The sequence below is a fragment of the Camelina sativa genome, chromosome 8 (assembly GCF_000633955.1).
Source record: "Camelina sativa cultivar DH55 chromosome 8, Cs, whole genome shotgun sequence".
In the NCBI taxonomy this organism is placed as follows: domain Eukaryota; kingdom Viridiplantae; phylum Streptophyta; class Magnoliopsida; order Brassicales; family Brassicaceae; genus Camelina; species Camelina sativa.
This window is the reverse complement of record NC_025692.1, coordinates 8163883-8185593: the sequence shown is the minus strand read 5'-3', so window position 1 is coordinate 8185593 and position 21711 is coordinate 8163883. Positions and strand designations below refer to the sequence as shown.

Here is a 21711-nt window from a genome sequence, read left to right as displayed (position 1 = left end):
GCATTTACAAACTGTTGTGTCTTTAGACAAAAAAATGTCTTTTTAATTCGCAAGTATAACATGTGAGTCTGTTAAAAAAATTGTCCCACAATCACTCCGTCCAAAAAAATATGAACCGGGGAATAATAGGACTATCAGCCAATAGATATAACATCCTCGTTTAATTTCGGTAAAAAAAAACATTTTTTAATATCAAAATGAAATAATGCAAAAAAAATAAAAGTTTCAAAATAAATAGAATCTTGCTAAAAACTTCTTTTGTCGTCAAAACACCACCAGTTATTTGCCATAGAGACCTCATCTCATAAAAGAGTAACTAACCCAAAAATATCAAGAAAATTTAAAAACTTCATAACCTCTCAATTATTCTTCAGAATCAAAAGCAACTGATTAAACGTTATTTTATACAAAAATTCTTTTTTATTCGTTTTAAAAACATTTTGATATTTTTGGGTAGTTTTAAATCATTTCACCATATTATTTAAACACTTAACATTTAACTTGTTGTCTGTAAAAGAAATTATAACTCATTCTTCCTGTAACTCATTACATTTAATCCATCAACTATAAATTTTTTAATAGAATTATTTTTAAAATCAAATTAGAGTATTTTTTGTAATTATAATTTTTTTGATATGTTAAATATTTATTATAATCTTTAAAATAATCTATTGAAATCATTTTAAAATATTTCAATTATTTATTTTATTATATAAAATTATGCATTTCAACAAAAATAATGTATGGAGCTGAATATATATATTCAAAGTCAGTCAAATTTTTTGTTTCACTACAATTTTTTTCTCATAGATTGAAGTATTTATAGCATATTTGAAAAAAAATAGTTTTTATTATTATATGGATGATATGATGATTTATTTATCTCACAAAAATAGAATCATATGAGGATAAGAGATGAAATATAATAATTAATGATAAATTAATATGGTAAGTTAGATATCAAATCTTATATGTTTATTTTGATTGGGTATATTTGTTTTGAAATTAATAATGTGCTTTAGTTTTTCTAAAATACTTAAATTACTTCCCAATTTATTGAATAATAAAAAAACAAATTACACCCATACATCTCGTGGAAATGCATCCCCGGAGCGTCTTCTAACGAAATCTGGCTCATAAGGTCCGGTAGTGAATCTAAAAAATGAAATCCTAAAGGTAGAGAGAAAGCATAGTTGGCCAGTCCATCCACAAGACATCTCGTATAAATGACATTGTGATGTAATTATTTACCTTTTTAATGTTAAGTTCAAAAGTATACTTCCTAATTAATAAAAGGAGAATGCTATTCTTTCCTATACACAGATTCATGAAAATATATTAATTATTATTATTATTATTATTATTATTATTATTATTATTATTATTATTATTATTATTATTATTATTATTATTATTATTACTGTTATTATTGCATATCTTGCTCTAAAATCAGGCGTCAACTGCATATATAATTATATAACACTAGGTTGGTACCCGCGATACGCCGCGGGTTGTTTTTAGATTATTTTTATTTATTAATTTTATTTTATATTTTTTGAAATACTATTTTTTTTGTTGTTTGGAATCAAATATATCATAATTAATAAAGTTTATTTTGTAGTGTTCAATGGTAATTTTTTATCCTATTTTTATAATTTGTTGTAGTTTTCAAAGTAAAAAAAATGAAGAAAAATAATTAGACTTAAACAAATTGTGGTTACTGTAATTTTTGTTACACATTGGTACGTGAGTCTGCATAAATGATTTTCAAAAAAATTAAATACTTAGATAAATAAACATTAAATTTTACTTTAATGATATCTAAATTGGATGATATTGTATATAAATGTGATTTTGTTTTATTATAACTCGAACTTACTCATTATATATCACTACCAAACATCTTGAATCACTTTCTGATACGAAGGTGGCGATTCTGTTTTTAATGGTGTTCTACTTCTATATATGGCATGTGACTGTAGTAGATGAGCGATGATTATTGCGATGAAGTCAGTTGTTTCGTTCTGTTTATAACTCATGTATTGAAGCATGCTTGCACCTCGAAGTGTGATATGTATATATTTTACACTCTTTCATCATGTATTTGTTATTCATTTTCTTCTCTTAACTCATTGTTTCGCATTGTTTTTAGTCTCTTTTGCATAATATGCATATCTAGGTAGTCTCTGCATTGGTCCTGCATACATCTTGCATATTGGAGTTATTTCAGGTGCTTAGGAGATGTCCAGACTGTTGGAACCGAATGGAGGTTGAGACATGCGGCTCGACCAAGCATGACCGGAATGGACATCATGTGACTCGACCGACATGCGACTTGGACGCACTCCCAGGAAGAAGCACCATTATCCCACTCGATCCATCATGCCTGGAATGGATGTCATCAACGCTCGAGCCACACTCCAACATCAACGCTCGAGCCACGCTCCAACATCAATGCTCGAGCTACGCTCCAACATCAACGCTCGAGCCATGCTCCAACATCCACGCCCCAACATCCACTCTCGAGCCGCATTCCGAACTCCCTCACTCGAGCCACTCGAAAACCGACGTTCCGAACTCCCTCTCTCGAGCCGACATCATCTCCCATTCGAGCCTCACCAATCGAGCCAACCGCTGAACTCAATCGAGCCAATTTCACTCACGCGCTCAAGCCACCACTCGAGCCACTATTCGAGCCACCAGTAGAGGGATTTAGCTTTCCACGTCTTCATGAAAGTTGTAGGAAATTGAGTCATCTTTCCAATGACGTTTTTTTCAAGCCAATGGAGGTGTGATACAAGAGTTACCATCGTTTTAGTGGATGCGTATACACCCAGCTCGTGCCAACCTCCCCGCACCTCCTTCGAGCCGACCACGCTCGAGCCACTTTCACTCACACCGCTCGAGCCACTCCTACTCACACCATTTGAACCACTTTTTGATATACCAAGCGAGCCACTGGACGCACACCGACTCGATCACACATGTCAGGAAGACGCTCTGTCTTACACGCTTCAGGAGATTCCCAAACCGACTCTTTACCTTGTTGTTTTAAGTTTTAGGGATTTACATGTTTTTACTATAAAAACATTTTGTTAAGTTTTGGCTTGGGATATCTTTTATTCTCGTTTTGTTCTTAAGGTTTTACCTAGCCACCTAAAACGTTCTCAGACTTTGTTTCCCGATATCTTTTAATTTATTCAGTTTTTGCATTTGATTTCTTCTACAAAGTTGTTCTTCCCATTTTTATCTATCTAATGATGCTTGATTCAATGTTTTCTGGGTTTGCATCCTTGGTTATGATTTTCGGATCTGAGTAGTGTTAGAGTTTTTGGGGATGGGATAGACTAGGTGGAGGATTTTAGGATGTAAGGTGTTTAAGCTTTGATTTGTATGATTCCCTTCTGTTCTAGAGTCAGAAATACTAGTTTCTCTCTAATAAATTGGAACTAGGTCTTAGACATTTCTACACCCAAAAGGTGTTTGATGAAATGTCTGACCAACTATTACCAAAGACTTACATTCCTAGCCTAAGAGATTAGTTGTCTAGGATGTTTGTTGACGTGAATGAACTTGTTTGTCATGCCATGCTTGATCATGTTTCTCTAGCGAGAGCTAGGTTTGGAAGTGGTTGAGTCTGAGTAGCTTCTGTCAAGAGATTGGATTAGCTAAGTCGTGATGTTCATTGTTTAGGGATAGTTTGCTTGTGGCATGTTAAATACTCTATAGACTAGGATACTCTACCGACATCAATTACTCCCATCCTTAGGACTTCTATCTTTTTGATTGATATTACATTCGTGATATTGTTTCGGTTCTTGTTATCTAGTTCATTCTTAGAATCGTTTTCGGTTTCACTTATTCTTGTTCGCTTCTTGTCATACATTTTCGTTTCTAGTTCTGTCACTCATTTCGGTTTTGCATTCTGATCATTATAGGATTGCTAGATATAAAACCCCTCTTTGAATTGGCTTGACTTGTGATTGCTTGATTGCATCTTGATTGCTAGCAACATCCCATTTGGATTGACACCTTAAGTACTACAACACATAAGGTTAATTGAACCTGCTAGGACACACAAAAATCCTAGTATCAATTTGGCGCCGTTGCCATTTGGGATTAGTTTTGCTACATTTGCGATTTCAAGTTTTGCAAGATTAAGTTCTGTTACAATTATCATTTTAAATACTAACTTGTTTTAGTTGTTTGCTTGTTTGTTTTGCATCTCAGGAACCTGTTGATTGCAACCTTGCATGCACACCAGATCAAGAGGAAATCAGAATCTCCTTCCTGCTATTGACGACATCAATCAGTTCTAAAGACCACGACAAACTCGTCATCTCACTGATAATCCCGCACCAGTCACTATGGAACAACATAATGGACCAAACCCGAGACTGCAAAACATTGGTACTGGGGATGCACTGAACACTCATACTCAGTGTGCTGGAATCGTCCCTCCCGTCGTGTAGAACAACAACTTCGAAATCAAAGGCAGTCTGATCTCCATGATCCAGGGAAACAAGTTTCACGGGTTGCATATAGAGGATCCACTGGATCATTTGGACAAGTTCGACCGTTTGTGCAGTCTCACCAAAATCAACGGCGTGAGTGAGGATGGTTACAAGTTGCGCCTCTTCCCATTCTCCCTGGGAGACAAAGCTCATCAATGGGAGAAAAACCTTCCCAAGAGATCAATCACCACTTGGGATGATTGCAAGAAAGCATTCTTGGCCAAGTTCTTCTCCAACTCCAGAACAACACGTCTTAGGAATGACATTTCTAGTTTTACTAAGAAGAGCTCAGAATCATTTTGTGAAGCCTGGGAGTGTTTCAAGGGTTACCAGAGCTAGTGTCCACACCATCGTTTCAGCAACGAGTCATTGCTGAGAATTCTATACCGTGGTGTGTTTCCAAAAATCCGCATGCTGCTTGACACTGCTTCTAACTGTAACTTCCTGAACAAAGACGTTGATGAAGGATGGCAATTGGTTGAGAATCTCGCCCAGTTTGACGGCAACTACAATGAAGATTATGACCGCACAGTTAGAGGCGACGATGGGTCTGAGGAGAAGTACAAGAGGGACCTTAAGAATGTCAATGACAAGCTTGATCGCATCTTGCTACGTCAGCAGCAGACTGTCCATTTCGTATATGAGGATGACCCTTTTCAAATTCAGGATGGGGAGGGTGAGCAGTCTAAAGAAATCAGCTACATCCAAAATCAAGGTGGATACAACAAGGGTTACAACCCCTATATGAAGAACCCCAACTTGTCTTACCGGAGCACCAACGTTGCAAATCCACAGGATCAAGTGTACCCTCCTTGACAGCAACAACAAGGTCAACAAAAACCTTTTGTGCCTTACAATCAAGGTTTCATGCCTAAACAACAGTTCCAACAAGGTTATAAAGCTCCCTCAGGACCACCACCAGGATTCCGCCCTCAACCGGTTCAGCCTACTCCAGCTCCTGATCAAGAAATGAAGCAAATGATGCAACAACTTCTTCAGGGTCAAGCTAGCGGTTCTCTGGAAACTGCCAAGAAGCTTGCTGAACTCAGTCAGCGAATGGAGTGTTCATACAATGATCTGAATGTTAAGTTTGAAGCTCTTAACTCCAAGATGAAGTATATGGAAGACAAGACTGCTTCTACTTCTACTCCAACACCTGGCCAACTACTTGGAAAAGCAGTTCAAAACCCCAAAGACTATGCTACTATCCATGCCATCACCACCCAAGCTGTAGATGTACGACTCACTGAAGACAATGAGAGTTTAGATGGGGAGGGTTTTCTTCAAGATGAAATTAAGATAAAGGATACCGTCGAGATGCTCAAGGATCCAATTGAGTCAACCAAGCAATCTGATCCTCAATCTACTAAAGAACCTGCTGCTCCCAAGGATAGACCTGTGTGATTCATTCCTCCACCATACAAGCCACCTCTACCATTTCCAGTGAGGTTAAAAAAGGAGCTTACTAAGAAGTATAGAGCTCTGTTTGCAAAACAAGTGAAGGAGATTGAACTTAGGATGCCTTTGCTTGATGCATTTGCACTTGTGCCTCAATATCAAAAGTTTTTAACTGATTTGGTAACAGAAAGGACCAAAGAGAAGGAGGAGATAGATAAACGAGCTCAAGCTAAGGCTCTGGAAGATGAGAGGGTAGTACATTTCATAGGTGGGGCTATTCATGAATGCAAGGCTATTATTCAGAAGATGATTATCCCAAAGAAGTTAGAGGACCCTGGTTCTTTCACCTTGCCTTGCTCTCTAGGTCCAATGGCCTTCAAAAAGTGCCTATGTGACCTTGGTACTTCAGTAAGCCTCATGCCACTCTCTGTAGCTCAGAGGCTAGGATTCAACAAATACAAGTCATGCAACCTCTGCTTAATATTGGCTGATAGGACTAATAGATTGCCTCATGATCTACTAGAGAAACTGCCCATCAAAATTGGACGAGCTGACTTTGTGGTGCTGGAAATGGATGAAGAGCCTAAAGATCCACTAATCTTGAGAAGACCTTTCTTAGCTACAGCTGGAGCAGTCATTGATGTCAAGAAGGGGATGATTGATCTCAATCTGGGTAAAAACTTCAAGATGAAGTTTGATATCAAGGATTCTAAGAAAGAACCAATTATTGAAGGACAGACCTTCGTGATTGAAGAGAAAGATCAGGAAGCTGGATTTGACATCTTTGAGGGTGTGAATGAGGCAGAAAAAGAGGTTTTGGTAACCAAAGAGAAAACTCAAAGTGTCACTCGACCACTTTCCAACTCGAGTGCAGTCGTTACCCTCCCTAAGCGTCGAGACCTACTTCCTAATCACCAACCGCAAGAGACAAGTCCTCCCGCGCTTGACAGTTTGTCTGAACTCCAAACAACCAAGATTCTAAGGGATAAAGTGACGGAGTTAACAGCCATGTTGAAGGAGATGAGAGGGCAAATCATGCAGGTTCAGGGAAAAGTTAAAATTTCTTCTCCAAGAAAAGTAAGGCAGAGGTTGGGGATAATGAAGAAGAGAAGATCTTTTCTTATTGAACCTGGGCAGAATGTTAAAGAGTATATGGCTAGTTAAGACATTCTAGAGGGGTATACAAAACCTCTCTATGACCCTCCCAAAGCATAAGGAGTATGCAAAGTCAAGCTAGGGACTTCAAACAAGCTCACTTGGGAGGAAGTCCCAAATGTATCATTGTAAATATTTTTTAGGATCTTTGTGTTTTTGATTTTTTTTTTAGTTTTCTGGTGTTCAGGAATCTACAGAAGGGAGTATGAGCAATACAAAAGGAAAAGTGAAAGTAGCAGTCAAAAGACCTAATCGAACAGGAAGCTCAACACGCGTGGAACTCGACTCGACCGGCACCGGCACATCATGCTCACGACTCGACCTTCCCGACTGCCTCACTCGAGCTGCTATTCTCGCTGTTCTGAACCGACAAATCGAGCCGACCTTCCCGACTGCCTCACTCAAGCCGCTGTTCTCGTCGTTCCGAATTGACGAATCGAGCTGACCTTCCCGACTACCTTACTCGAGCCGCTGTTCTCGTCGTTCCGAACCGACGAATCGAGCCGACCTTCCCGACTGCCTCACTCAAGCCGCTGTTCTTGCCGTTCTGAACCAACGAATCGAGCCGACCTTCCCGACTGCCTCACTCGAGCCGCCGTCTCCAATCCGGTTCCACTCGACCGACGGATCTGTCTCGCCCAAGCGACCACCGCTCCGCTCGACCGACACCGTGATGTTCACCTCGGGTCGAGCCCTCTCAACTCGACCAGCTTCCACTCGACGCACGTGAGTCATCTCCATCTTACCAACGCCATTCGTCTCATGAGTCCAGGGAGAGAAGGAGACAAGGTTCGCGAGATTCCAGAGCCTCCTCAAGTCATCGGTCAGCGCGTTGTTCTGCAGCTCAAGATGAGCAAGGGGTTCAGGTTGAGCAGCGAGATGAAGCTCAGGGGTATTATCAGGGTATTCACGGGGTTGAGCAACAGATCTAACATAAAGGTGATTATCAGCCTACGAAGGTAGTTGTCTTGGTATCAAACCATGGTGAGTCAAAAGTTGATGACATGTAGTGTGATGAGCAGTAGAATGTGTATCAGAATACGCAAGCGGTTGAGCAGCAAGTCGACCAACCAGCTTAGGTCACTCCCGCGGATCCCGAACAGGGCGAGGGATAGAGTCAGTTTCACGCTCCTCCTTGGGCGAGCACCGACTCCTTCTTCTACTACTGAGGTACTCCTACCCTCTCGTTGTATATACCATTTCATTCATGCATTGTTTTTGTTGTGATTCTCAAATCCTTCTGCAAATTTCTCTTACATAGGAGACTGTGTAATTTAAGTTTGGGGGAGGGTTTGAGATGATGTATCTGATGTTGTGTTTTGTGATTCGTATTTCAAATTTTTGCATCATATCATGTTTGAGCCTGCATCCATCTATTTTCATAGAAAAACCATAAAAATTTGAAAAATTTTCGAAAATTTTCACAAAATCAGAGTGTTAATGTAGTTTACACTTGCATATTAGGATTGATTCTAGTGTTATTCATAATGGGTTGATGCATTTCGCATAGGGGTTGATGATGATTGTAACCTTGTTAGCATGTTGAATTCAATAGGATAGGATCAAGCCCCTTGTTATTAGTTATTTGATGCATGTTGATTGAACTTGAAAATGTAAGATTGAAGCATGTTTTGAATTGACATCATTCCCTATCTACCTGAACCTGACTTGCAATTATCTTGTTATGCATTGAAGTTGAACTCATGGATACCATATACATACTTGGATTATTTTTCTCCTTTTTACCACCCTTGTTAATCCAAGTAGTTGATTCCCATCTTTGGAACAGTTCCTCGCACCCTTAACCAACCCTTCTTTCAAGCCAATTGTATTCTTGAGTGTTAGGCCTTTTGCGAGTTGAGCTTGTTAGAAAGTGTTAGGTTTTAACCGACAAGAGTAGGATCCTGTGTAGTTCTAGTTCGCGTTATCCGGACTAGTAGGACTAGGTGAGAACTCGATTTTGGGTATTGGGATGGGATTTGTGCAGAAAAGTGAAGAGTTTAAGAGAAAGCAAAAGGGTAAAGAATCTTTAGGAGGGAAATGCGTTTTCGAGGTTTGCAAGTCTAGTATAGGATTTGGGTTGAGCAAAGTTAAAAAAAAAAAAAGAGTTATTGGTTCTGGGCATAAAATGAAAAGCTTAGACAAAGAAAAGAAAGTGAAAACGCTTAAGATGTCTAGAGTCCTCAGAAGAAAAGAAAAGGAACCATAGCGATAATAAAGATTTTCCAATCCGCTAGAATGAAAAGAAGTGAACTCCTCCTAAGACTAAGTGTAAAGAGTTTGAGATGATGTTTCTAATGAAGGGTAGAGATAGGACCAACTTCTGGGTTAGAATGTCAGGGCTGAGTTTCCTTGGGGACCTTTGGGTAGACAGGATACTGCTCTTGTATATATCAGTTGGTTTCAACCTTTAGTCTTCTCTTAAGCTCAACTCCTTTTCATGAGAGAACCTTGTTATGTATTGATGGAACCACTTGAGAAGGAGACCACATTTGTCTCTAACCTTTTACCTTAACCTAATGAGTTTGACGACATTGCATAGCTTGATTCACGGTTCTCTGTTAATGAATGTTAAAAGGATTGATTGATAGGATTGCATGTGTAGATTAAAGAAATAAAGTTCCTTCACCATGCCTCATAGAACTAAAATCAAGGACCTTGATTCTAACTATTTTATTCAACATGTTTTAGGTTTTGAGACCTCATTTTCAAACCTCTCTTTCATACTTTGTTCTTGTTATTTCCTTGAGGGCAAGCAAATAATAAGTTTGGGAGAGTTGATATGTATATATTTTACTCTCTTTCATCATGCATTTGTTATTCATTTTGTTCTCTTAGTTCATTGTTTTGAATTGTTTTAAGTCCCTTTTGCATAATATGTATATCTAGGTAGTCTCTGCATTTATCCTGCATACATCTTGCATATTGGAGTTATTTCAGGTGTTTAGGAAATGTCCAGACTGTTGGAACTGAATGGAGGTTGAGACATGCGGCTCGACCAAACATGACCGGAATGAACGTCATGTGACTTGACTGACATGCGACTTGGACGCGCTCCCAGGAAGAAGCACCAGTATCCCACTTGATCCATCATGCCTGGAATGGATGTCATCAACGCTCGAGCCACGCTCCAACATCAACGCTCAAGCCACGTTCCAACATCAACGCTCAAGCCACGCTCCAACATCCACGCTCCAACATCCACGCTCGAGCCGCATTCCAAACTCCCTCACTCGAGCCGCTCGACAGCCGACGTTCCGAACTCCCTCTCTTGAGCTGACTTCATCTCCCGTTCGAGCCTCACCAATCGAGCCAACCGCTAAACTCAATCGAGCCACTCACGCTGCTGCACTCAATCGAGCCACTATTCGAGCCACCATTCTAGGGATTAGCTTTCTACATCTTCATCAAAGTTGTAGGGAATTGAGTCATCTTTCCAATGACGTTTATTTCAAGCCAATCGAAGATGTGATTCAAGAGTTATCATCGTTTTAGTGGATGCGTATACACCCAGCTCGAGCCAACCTCCCCGCACCTCCTTCGAGCCGACCACGCTCGAGCCACTTTCACTCACACCGCTCGAGCCACTCCTACTCACACCATTTGAGCCACTTTTTGATATACCAATCGAGCCACTGGATGCACAACGACTCGATCATACATGTCAGGAAGACGCCCCGTCTTACACGCTTTAGGAGATTCCCAAACCGACTCTTTACCTTGTCGTTTTAAGTTTTAGGGATTTACATGTTTTTACTATAAATATATTTTGTTAAGTTTTGGTTTGGGACATCTTTTATTCTCGTTTTGTTCTTAAGGTTTTACCTAGCCACCTAAAACGTTCTCATACTTTGTATCCCGATATCTTTTAATTTATTCAGTTTTTGCATTTACTTTCTTCTACAAAGTTGCTCTTCCCATTTTTATCTATCTAATGATGCTTGATTCAATGTTTTCTGGGTTTGCATCCTTGATGATGATTTTCGGATCTGAGTAGTGTTAGAGTTTTTGGGGATGGGATAGACTAGGTGGAGGATTTTAGGATGTAGGGTGTTTAAGCTTTGATTTGTATGATTCTCTTCTGGACTAGAGTTAGAAATACTAGTTTTCTCTAATCAAATGGAACTAGGTCTTAGACATTTTCACACCCAAAAGGTGTTTGATGAAATGTCTGACCAACTATTACTAGAGACTTACATTCCTAGCCTAAGAGATTAGTTATCTAGGATGTTTGTTGACGTGAATGAACTTGTTTGTCATGCCATGCTTGATCATGTTTCTCTAGCGAGAGCTAGGTTTGGAAGTGGTTGAGTCTAAGTAGCTTCTGTCAAGAGATTGGATTAGCTAAGTCGTGATTGTTTAGGGATAGTTTGCTTGTGGCATGTTAAACATTCTGTAAACTAGGATACTCCACCGACATCAATTACTCCCATCCTTAGGACTTCTATCTTTTTGATTGATATTACATTCCTGATATTGTTTCGGTTCTTGTTATCTAGTTCATGCTTAGAATCGTTTTCGGTTTCACTTATTCTTGTTTGCTTCTTGTCATACATTTTCGTTTCTAGTTCTGTCACTCATTTCCGTTTTGCATTCTGATCATTATAGGATTGCTAGATATAAAACCCCTCTTTGAATTGGCTTGACTTGTGATTGCTTGATTGCATCTTGATTGCTAGTAACATCCCATTTGGATTGACGCCTTAAGTACTACAACACATAAGGTTAATTGAACCTGCTAGGACACACAAAAATCCTAGTATCAAAGTGCGCCTCCAACCATTCTAGATATTGCAACTTCATAACCGATCATGATTCCAATCTATCATCTGTTGTTTGCTACAAATCAATGATAAAACTTTTGAAATTTACTAAGATCGAGAGGGAAATAAAAAATGATAATTTTCACATAGAGAGTTCTGGAAGTAGTAGTAAGTAATATGTATTGTACTAAACCTTGAAAAAAAAACGTTATGGTCCAAAGCAGCAATTTGCTTAATATCATCTTCATTCAAGACCTACGTCAACAAAGAAGAGGTGAGTTAATTTACACAAACACTAATATTTCTTCTTGAAGCAACCCTAAAAGCTTGAATAAAAATGGCATCTATACCTCAATTAGACCTGCGATTCTAAAAGAAATTAATGAACTTTGTTATTCCCAAGTTGCTCTTTTGTGAATTTTTTAATCTTTTGTATATCAGACGATAATTATGTGGTTAGGGAGGGGCTTACCTGAGAAATTGATATCTCTATGTCTCTCTTCTCTTCTTCCTTCATCTTCACATCACTATGTGTGTCCCTCTCTCTCTCTATTCTATCTTTTCAAATTTCTTCTCTTTCCTAATTTTTAACTTCGATTCTTCTTCCAAAGAGTTCTCGATAATTGGAGAATTTGATTTCAGAATCTGTAGATTTTAATGAAATTCTTGTTCAAATTAATCAAAGGTGAATTTTGGTGAGATTGCTTTGCCTCTTTAACAATGACCTATGCTTCTTCCATGTCTCGTGTCTCACGAGTCGTGCGTTTTTTTCTCTTTATGTTTGTTTCATCGAATATAAAACTTTGTGATGATTCTTTTGTTTTTTCTCTCTAACTGAATTCAAGAGCAGTTAGTGTGAAGGAGACAAACAAACAATTAGAGTCTTCGTGTTTCTTTTTAATTATGTCGGGAAGGTTTATTAAGTGAAAGACAACGTGATGTGGCACATAGAGGTGTCAATCGGGCTGGCTTGACCAGGTCCGATCCGAAATCCGCAAAACCCGCATATATTTGAGCCCTTATCGGCAAGATCCAAAATATTTGTGAGCCTATATTTCAAAGCCCGGCCCAACTCTAACAGGGCTACAAGAATTTTTGGGCTTTTCCAGACTTATCTTACGGATCAAAAATTCAAACTTATAAGTTAGTTTATAACATCTCTTAAAAAATAATGTTTAAAGGTGCAATATAAAATCAATCAATCAAAATTTAAATAACTCATCTATATTCACTAAAACCAACTTAATCTAAAATAAATAAAAATTAAAACCAAAAAAAAATTCTTTAAAAATATATATCATTCATTTAAAATATCACAGAAGATTTTAAAAATATTAAATAAGGTTATTAAGTAAATATGGAAACTAAGATTAGAGTTTTAACTTTTATTTACAATCAAATATTGCAATCAAACAAAAATGGTAACAAAAAAGTATAATTATATTTGTATAAGGGATTTTCGGGTCGGTCCGAGCCCGATCGGGCGAAACCTTAAAAACTCTAAATCCCGAACAGGCTGAGTCCAAAAGGCCCAATTTTCTGAACATATATTTAAGTCCGAGCCCGGAGTTTTTCAAAGCCGGGTCAGGCCGGACCAGCTTGCGGGCTCTGGGCCTAATTGATATGCCTATTGACACATAGTTTTTTATTGGTTTAAAAATTTTAGTTGTATTAATTCAAATGTTTTTATTTGTTATTGATTTTATCAACAAGAACTTCAATATTGAGGCTGATGTGTCACACACAAAAAGCAACACATCCTTCTTTTATTGTACTGATTCATTCATACCTACTATTTGGATATAATATGAAAGCCCTCAAATTAATTCAAAATACCGAAATAATTAGAGAAATGCCATAAAATAGCACTAAAACAAGTTTTATGGACAATTATAGCACACATTCCATAAATTTCCAAAAATAGCATTATTTAACACATAAAAATATTTAAAATAATTTTTTTTTTTTTTTTTTAGGTTTGGATTCTCAATTTCACATTTAGGGTATAGTTTTGAGGGATAGAGTTTAGTATTTTGAATTTAAGATTTAATTTTAAATGATTAATTGGTGCTATTTTTGGAATTTTAGAGATGTTGTGCTAAGTTTGGAAGAAAAAAAAACTTATTTTGGTACTATTTTTGAGAATCTCCCAATTAATTAAAGATGGTAAGTAGGTTTTGTAAGTTTTAACTAAATGATATCTCTGTAAGTTTATTTTGGATGTATTCCTTCTATTTTGTATGCATTTCATTATACGGGGGTTTTCTTTTGCATATTTCCTTTACATTGGATTCCTTTAAACAAAATGGTGTACAACGATTGAATATGATTTACCAACGATCAGAAGGAAGAAAAAAATTAAAATGATATGTAATTACAAAAAGCTTGCCAAGACAATGGTACTCTATACATATATGGAAACCAAAGAAATCTTTCTTTCATACGAAATTGAAGGAGTATGAGTGGATATCTGCCATAACCTAATACGTGGTCCTTCTCTTTCTCAGACATATCTAGTGGGACGCCAATATGACAAAAATTGGGTCGTTATTCTTGTTCGTTACTACAATTGAATTCCTTTTTGAACGTTTTTTTTTTTTTAAGATTACAATACATAGTACGGAGTAATTAATAAAGGAGACATTAAATGACAGTATTGACCCTGGTCACGATTTTGCAACCGCCAGAGATCTCTACGTATATAGGATTAGATAGACCGACCCCATAAATAGATATGATGCGAATCATACGGGACTCTCTCTATCCTCTTCTTCTTCTTCCAATACTTTAATTCCTAACATTTAACTCCAAAAACACAAACTAACCAAACCAAAACGCTTCTCTCCTCTCTCTCTCATCCATCTCTTCACTGCACACAGTAATAATGGCGTCTACTGGAAGATCAAGCCGATCAGTTCTTCGTCCTCTCTCTTCTTCCCAGAGATTACACAATCACCATCGTTATTCTTGTTCGTTACTACAATTGAATTCCTTTTTGAACCGATTCCTTTGAAGATTCTTTCAAAAAATTGTGTACGATTGAAAATAATATATTATAAAATTAAAAGAGAATAATTCAGTTATCTAACTAGACTAACCCATATCTTTTTTTGTAAAAGAGCTCCTAACCATTTTTCATATATTAACAAAACTGCCATCTAACTATATTTGCGTCTTCGGAATCGGTTCTGATAAGATGATCATTGAGCTCCTAGCTCTTTAGTTCTCTGCGGCTCATAACCATCATTTTTGAACAGCTTACGGCGAAGGTTAAGTCTTGAGGTTTTCGAATGCAAGAAAACACCATATATACAATACATAAGTTACTATCTATGACTGTAATTTATGAAATCGAGTCATGCAGATTCTAATTCAAATCTAAATGGATTCACCAACAAAAGTAAATATACGAAGAGAAATGGATTATTTACCACCAGAAATACAAATAAACATACAACAGTGGATTCACCAACAAAAGTAAAAATACAAAGAGAAATGGATTTATTACCAGAAATACAAATAAACATATAATAGAAATAAAAATGACAATCTGACCATCATTGTGTAGAGAATTTATTCAATGGATTGGAATAACCATCTCCACAACATTTCAAATAGGTATACTTTCAACGAGCAAAGAAACGATGTGCGCCTTCAAGAACTCGGGGTGGGTGTAAGCATCTTGGTACCTATAGAATACATCGATGACACGGGAAAGGTTAAAAACTCGCATCAAAAGAGGGAAAGGAAACGCATGAGGCCTCATTAGCTCTTGGTTCAAGTCCTTCCATGCATCTGAAACAATGTTTCCAATTTCTTCCACGGCTATTTCCTTGGAAACACCAAACTGATTCATATAACAATCAATTCCAGTTGCTACATGCTCCCGTTTGTGTTCAAACTGCAATTACAAAATACCAAACATATTCAGTTTGAAAAATTAATACGTATATACATATATAGTTAGGATTCCAAACTTGAATTGTTCTCACTTCGTAGCTGGAAATGTCATCTGTGAATCTACTAATTATCTCAGAAGCTACCCTAATTTTAGGATGTGAGCTTAACCATTCAAAAGCATCAAGCTTCGCAACATCTGTCATCCTCACGAATGTCACGGCTATCAAGGCATAGTAACCTGAAGACAAGATTGCATTCTCTTTATACTCATCAAATGTAGCAATGTAGTCCCTTTTCAACCACTTTGCCTCTTGCATATATCCATTCGCTGTTCTTTGCAACTGATTGTGAAGAGTTGAGTTAGTTATATTGGATATATATACAATCAGAATGATGCTTAAAGTTGGTTCTTTTGGTCTTAACTGATTTCTTGAGATGGAAGCCACAACCTGACCTTCCTTCTTTCTCAAGTTCCTCCTCTAGTTTATCATAGAAATCTACCGTGGCATGGTAAATGTACTTCATGCTGTCAGGTATCCCATTAGGTGCAGCGGGAAGCCACCTGCGTTAAAGCCATATATCTTATAAGTCAAAAAAACCATAGAAAAATTCAAATTTTATAATACACATTATCTTATATATATGTATCAACAAAGGTGGTACTTTTCCATTGCATCCGTGAAAAGCTCAAGTTCCTCCACTGTTCCATATGCATCATACATATCATCAAGAGCTGTGAATAAGATTAGTGCAATAGCTGATATAATTCGTGCTTGAGAATACTGAGGCTCGAAAAATGCTCCAAGTGACCACAAGTACGCCTCTGTTATCCTATGCCGTGTGTATGTAACTTTAGATTCAATCTCCATGTCATGGTGCCACCTAAATATAATATGAAAGAAGTTCAACAATCCATGCAAGACAATTATGTATATGTGTTGAGTGGCCATGATAGTTGTTACCTTGCGACCCAAGAAAGCTCTTCAAGGTGTAATATTTGCAGCAAATTAAAATCTATCTTTGCAAACTCAAGTATTGTTGGGTCACACGACTCTTCTTCCTGGTAATATGAGATATATTGTCTCGTTTGTATCCTTGAGATGCCTTTGTGGTATGGATGTCTCAGGGCATTCTTGATGCGAATTGCGAGATGGGGGCTAGATTGAGACGAAATTTCTTTTAAATGAAGGCGTGAGAAAGCGAGAGCCTCGTGAAAAATGTCTTCTCCGTGAGTGCTCCATTGTGCAGATTCATACAAACTTAACATCCCGTTTGCATCGGCCACCAAGTGTCCTTTGAACTTCCCATTTTCGTCAGTGAACTTCTCAAACATATCTTGAGGTGAATAAATGAAATTTGAGTTAAATGAATACCATGAAAAGTGTGTAGTGTTATATCTTAAAGTATTTTTAATTACCAGCAGAAAGTTTAAAGCCAAATTGCCTGAAAACTTGAAAAAGTATTCCAACCGTGTACAAATCGCATTCGTCTTGTCTTATCATCTGATTAAAGTCAGGACAATCAAATAACTTATCCAACTGCTCTACAATATCTCTCTCAAAGTGATAAGAGACACCAAGGCGGCATAGAGCATCTATGTATTTGATGTGCTCTATCGGATTCGCTTTCGAAGACATAAACGATTCCTTCACAACCTCCTTAAGTGTAGCATGCTTCTCTTTGAACCTGTCATTACCCTATATGGCAATGGAATAATTGAGTATACATGAGTTAATAAAATCATAGTAGGCTACAAATATTAAATACTGCATGACATGATTAAATATGAAAAGGATATACGTACGAGGTCAGACGTTGAGAAAAAGGTTAAGGGATCTTCCCAGATGTTTGCCGGAAAATCAGCTAGTGGACGGTGGATGTCACTCCTCATGCTAAAAGTTTCAGGTAGAAATGATTTTTTCACTAATTATAAATGAAGCACTTTTGGTTTCACAAATTAAGCTTTGCCTATACAGCTAATTAAGTTCCATACACTTATATATAGAAATGTTCGAAAAACAAAACCATTGTCGATATTCAAGATTTAGGCATTGGAATATTTTCCACCATATAAACTGATGAGTGGTCTTTATTTTTTTGGCTTTAAGAAATATGGTCAACATTGTTCTATTCAGTTTACGTAGGAGAATTGTTTCGTCTTAGTGTCTTACTAAGGGACAAAAACAAAAGTCATTTTATTCCGCAAGTATAACATGTGAAATTGTGAATGGTTCGTTATAAGTTTGTCCAACGCAATCACTCTGCCAAATAATATGAGTTGGAAATAAGACTTGGCCCCTTAAAGCATCTACATGGATATCCAACCCAAAACCAATTAGCAATGAGTGAGCCAAGCTCATATCTTGTATATACCACTTAAGATCCTACTCAACTTACAATGTGAGATATTGTATCCCTAATACGCTCCCTCGAGATGATGGTTTTTCTAAGCATCAATCTCGATATGTTCGGGCATGAATCGGTGGGCCTACTATTGAGTCGGGCCGATTGTGGATTGGGTTGAACATGTGTGGACCGGGCTCTGATACCATATTAGTAAACATGGATATCCAACCCAAAACCAATTGACAATGACTGAAGAGGCTCATATCTAATATATACCACTTAAGATCCTACTCAACTTTTAATGTGGGATATTGTATCCCTAATACTGCATTAGACATATTAGAAAAGTGTTTTAAAGTTATAATAATATTGTAAGATGATTTTTTTGGTGAATGTGAGACTGTCTAAAATATATTCGTGAAAACATCTTAATTGAATTTGTTATTGTTTTTGAGACACCCATAATAGAATATTTTATAGTTAAATTTATGTTAAAATACCAACAAAAATTATGCAATAGAAATGGTCTTAGGTCTAATATCATATATAGTATAAATATCCTTGCTTGATAGTTGCTATCAGTTAATTCGATGATGTCGCCTAACCTTGCTACAATTAAAAGTTTAAATTTTCTTTTGTCGTCAGAACATCCTCGTGTCTAAAGGAAACTCTAGCAAAGAAGAGTACTAACTAGACCTAAAAATATAAAAAAAAAAAAAAAAAATTCAGATTCTTTCAATTTTATATCAAAATCAAAAACAATATTAAACCGTCCAACAGACTCTTGAATTTTTTTCTTTTGCACTCTCATCAACCGCATAATATTAATTCATACCTATTTTCTATATAATACTTTTATTTACCCTAAGAAATGTTGTAATATGAAACTATGTATTACAATGCCTCAAGCGTGTTCAACAAGAAACCCTATTGTACCGAATCAAAAGCTTTTGAGATATCTATTTTCATCGCACAACGAGATGAGATAGAATCCTTGTGATAGTCCTTAACAACCTTTGTTGCCAACAATACATTCTCCAGTAGCAAACACTCTTTAACAAAAGCAGATTGGTTCTGAGCAATAACCCTCGGGAGAAGACTCTTAAGACGATTGGCCAACAACTTAGATATCACCTTATACAGCACATTTCAGCAGGAGATTGGCCGGTAATCTCTCATTCTTGTAGCTTCATCTTTTTTGGTATAAGTGCGAGAATAGTGGTGTTGACACCCTTAGGAAGAAAACCTTTAATAAAGAAAGACTGCACCGCTGCAATCACATCAGAGCCAATGACCGACCAGGAAGCCTTAAAAAACTCACTGGTATATCCATCAGGTCCCGGGGATTTATAACTTGGCATCGCGAAGACAACCTGCTGAATCTCATCAGCAGTAACCGGCTTTGTAAGCATTGCTCTATCCTCCTCTTGGCAACGAAATGGTAAAAGGTTCTGTAACTCCTCCACTGACATTCCCACAAAATCAGTAGGCTGATGATTAAGAAAATCCTTAAAGAACCGCTTTGCTTCCCCTTTTAGCTCATTACTAGTTCGCAACAATTCCCCATTTGGGCCACACATCTCATGAATAGAGTTCCGCATTTTGCGGATACTTACCATTTTATGAAAAAATGCATTGTTCATGTCTCCCACAGCTAGCCAATGAAGCTTAGCTTTCTGCTTAAGATAATCTTCCTCTAGCTCAGCAAGATGATACCACAAAAAATAAGCATTTGACTCCTCTTCAAGCGCTTGTTGAGTCGGACTTGCCAGAGTAGCAGCTTGCTTATGACAAAGAACCTCATGAGCCTCACATGTCCGTTTTGACAAATCACCAAACTGCTCTTTTCCCAAAGAACGCAAGCTTGGTTTTAAGTCTTTTAATTTCTTGGAGAGGCGATGCATAGCAGATGTAGAAGGAAACAGTGGGGTTCTACCATTCCAATGGTTTGCAACCACCTCATGAAATTGAGGTAGTTTAGCTAGAGCATTAACAAATTTAAAAGGTCTGCGACCACCCGTTGCAGCAGCCTCCAGGACGATGCGACCTCTGGCATGATCAGAACAACCACCAGCCTCAAACACACTATAGGAATGTGGAAACCGATCTCCCCAATGCTCATTAATCAAAACCCGATCCAACTTCTTACAGATCAGACCCTCATCTCTCTTATGGCACCAAGTATAGAGTGGACCATGGTGGCCTATATCAGTGAGTGAACAATGTCTCGCCACATCCTGAAACTCACGCATCCCCAACGTATTAAACCGCAAATGTTCATGATTAGAGTGTTCTCCACTCTCCAAAATCTCATTAAAATCACCACAAATCATCCATGGCTTATTTCTAAAAGATGGAGAGTCATGATGACATCGTATCTCATCCGAAAGAATCCTCCTCTCTGATACTAAGATTTTTGTGTCTCCTAGCAGGTTCAATTAACCTTAAGTGTTGTAGTATTTAAGGTGTCAATCCAAATGGGATGTTGCTAGCAATCAAGATGCAATCAAGGAATCACAAGTTAAGCCAATTCAAAGAGTGTTTTTATCTAAGAGTCCTAGAATGATCAAAATGCGAAATGGAAATGAGTCACAGAACAAGAAACAAGAATGCATGACAAGAAGCGAAAGTGAATAAAAACGCAAACGATTCTAAGCATGAACAAACGAAACAGTTCCAGGAATGTAATAAAAATCAGAAAGAAAGAAGTCCTAAGGATGGGGTAATTGATGTCGGTGGAGTATTCTAGTCTAAGGAGTGTTTAACATACCATAAGCAAAGTATCCCTAAACAATGAACATCACAACTTAGCTAATCCAATCTCTTGGCAAAAGCTACTCAGACGCAACCACTTCCATACCTAGCTCTCGCTAGAGAAACGTGGTCGAGCAGGCATGACAGACAAGTTCATTCGTGTCAACAAACATCCTAGACAACTAATCTCTTAGGCTAGGAACGTAAGTCTCTGGCACTAGTTGGTCAGACATTTCATCAAACACCTTTTGGGTGCGGAAATGTCTCGAACCTAGTTCCAATTGATCAGAGAGAAACAAGTAATTCTAACTCTAGTCCAGAAGGGAATTTTACAATCAAAGCTTAAACACTCTACATCCTAAGATCCTCCACCTAATCTATCCCATCCTCAGGAACTACCACACTACTCAGATCCGAAAATCATAGTCAAGGATGCAAACACAGAAATCATTGAATCAAGCATAATAAGATAGATAAAAATAAGATTAACAACTTTGTAGAAGGAATCAAATGCAAAATCTCAATAAATCTCAACGATATCGGAATACAAGTCTGAGAACGTGTTTTGGATGCTAGGTTAAAAACCTTCTGGGAACGAAAACGAGATTAAAAGATAAGATGTCTCCGCAAAGACTTAACAAAATGTATATATAGTAGTCCAACATGGAAAGCCCTAAAACTTAAAACGACAAGGTAAAGCGTCGGTTCGGTAATCTCCTGAAGCATGTGAAACCAAACGTCTTTCTTCCCGACATGTGCGATCAAGTCCATGTGCGTCGAATGGAATCCAATGTCATCATAGCTCGGATGGAAGGCTGAGGAGCATGGCTTGGACGGATAGCTCGGACGGAACGGAGATGGTGACAATGGCTCGGACGAGA

The 21711-nt window shown here is 37.6% G+C and overlaps 1 protein-coding gene across 1 annotated transcript; it reads right to left on the bottom strand.

Moving 5' to 3' along the window:
* On the bottom strand, window positions 15236–17671 carry LOC104706694 (alpha-humulene/(-)-(E)-beta-caryophyllene synthase-like). Its single transcript, XM_010422903.1, has 7 exons — window positions 17535–17671; window positions 17148–17427; window positions 16693–17065; window positions 16394–16612; window positions 16154–16292; window positions 15823–16071; window positions 15236–15731 (listed from the first exon to the last, which is right to left on the bottom strand). The coding sequence occupies exons 1-7, from the start codon at window positions 17619–17621 to the stop codon at window positions 15441–15443; spliced, it is 1638 nt and encodes a 545-aa protein (XP_010421205.1). The 5' UTR covers window positions 17622–17671; the 3' UTR covers window positions 15236–15440.

Coding starts and splice junctions, on each gene's coding strand:
- LOC104706694 (XM_010422903.1), bottom strand. CDS start 17,621: ATGAGGAGTGACATCCACCGTCCACTAGCTGATTTTCCGGCAAACATC. Junction 17,066..17,147: donor TGGCTTTAAACTTTCTGCTG/GTAATTAAAAAT, acceptor ATTCACCTCAAG/ATATGTTTGAGAAGTTCACT. Junction 16,293..16,393: donor TTCACGGATGCAATGGAAAA/GTACCACCTTTG, acceptor GCTTTAACGCAG/GTGGCTTCCCGCTGCACCTA.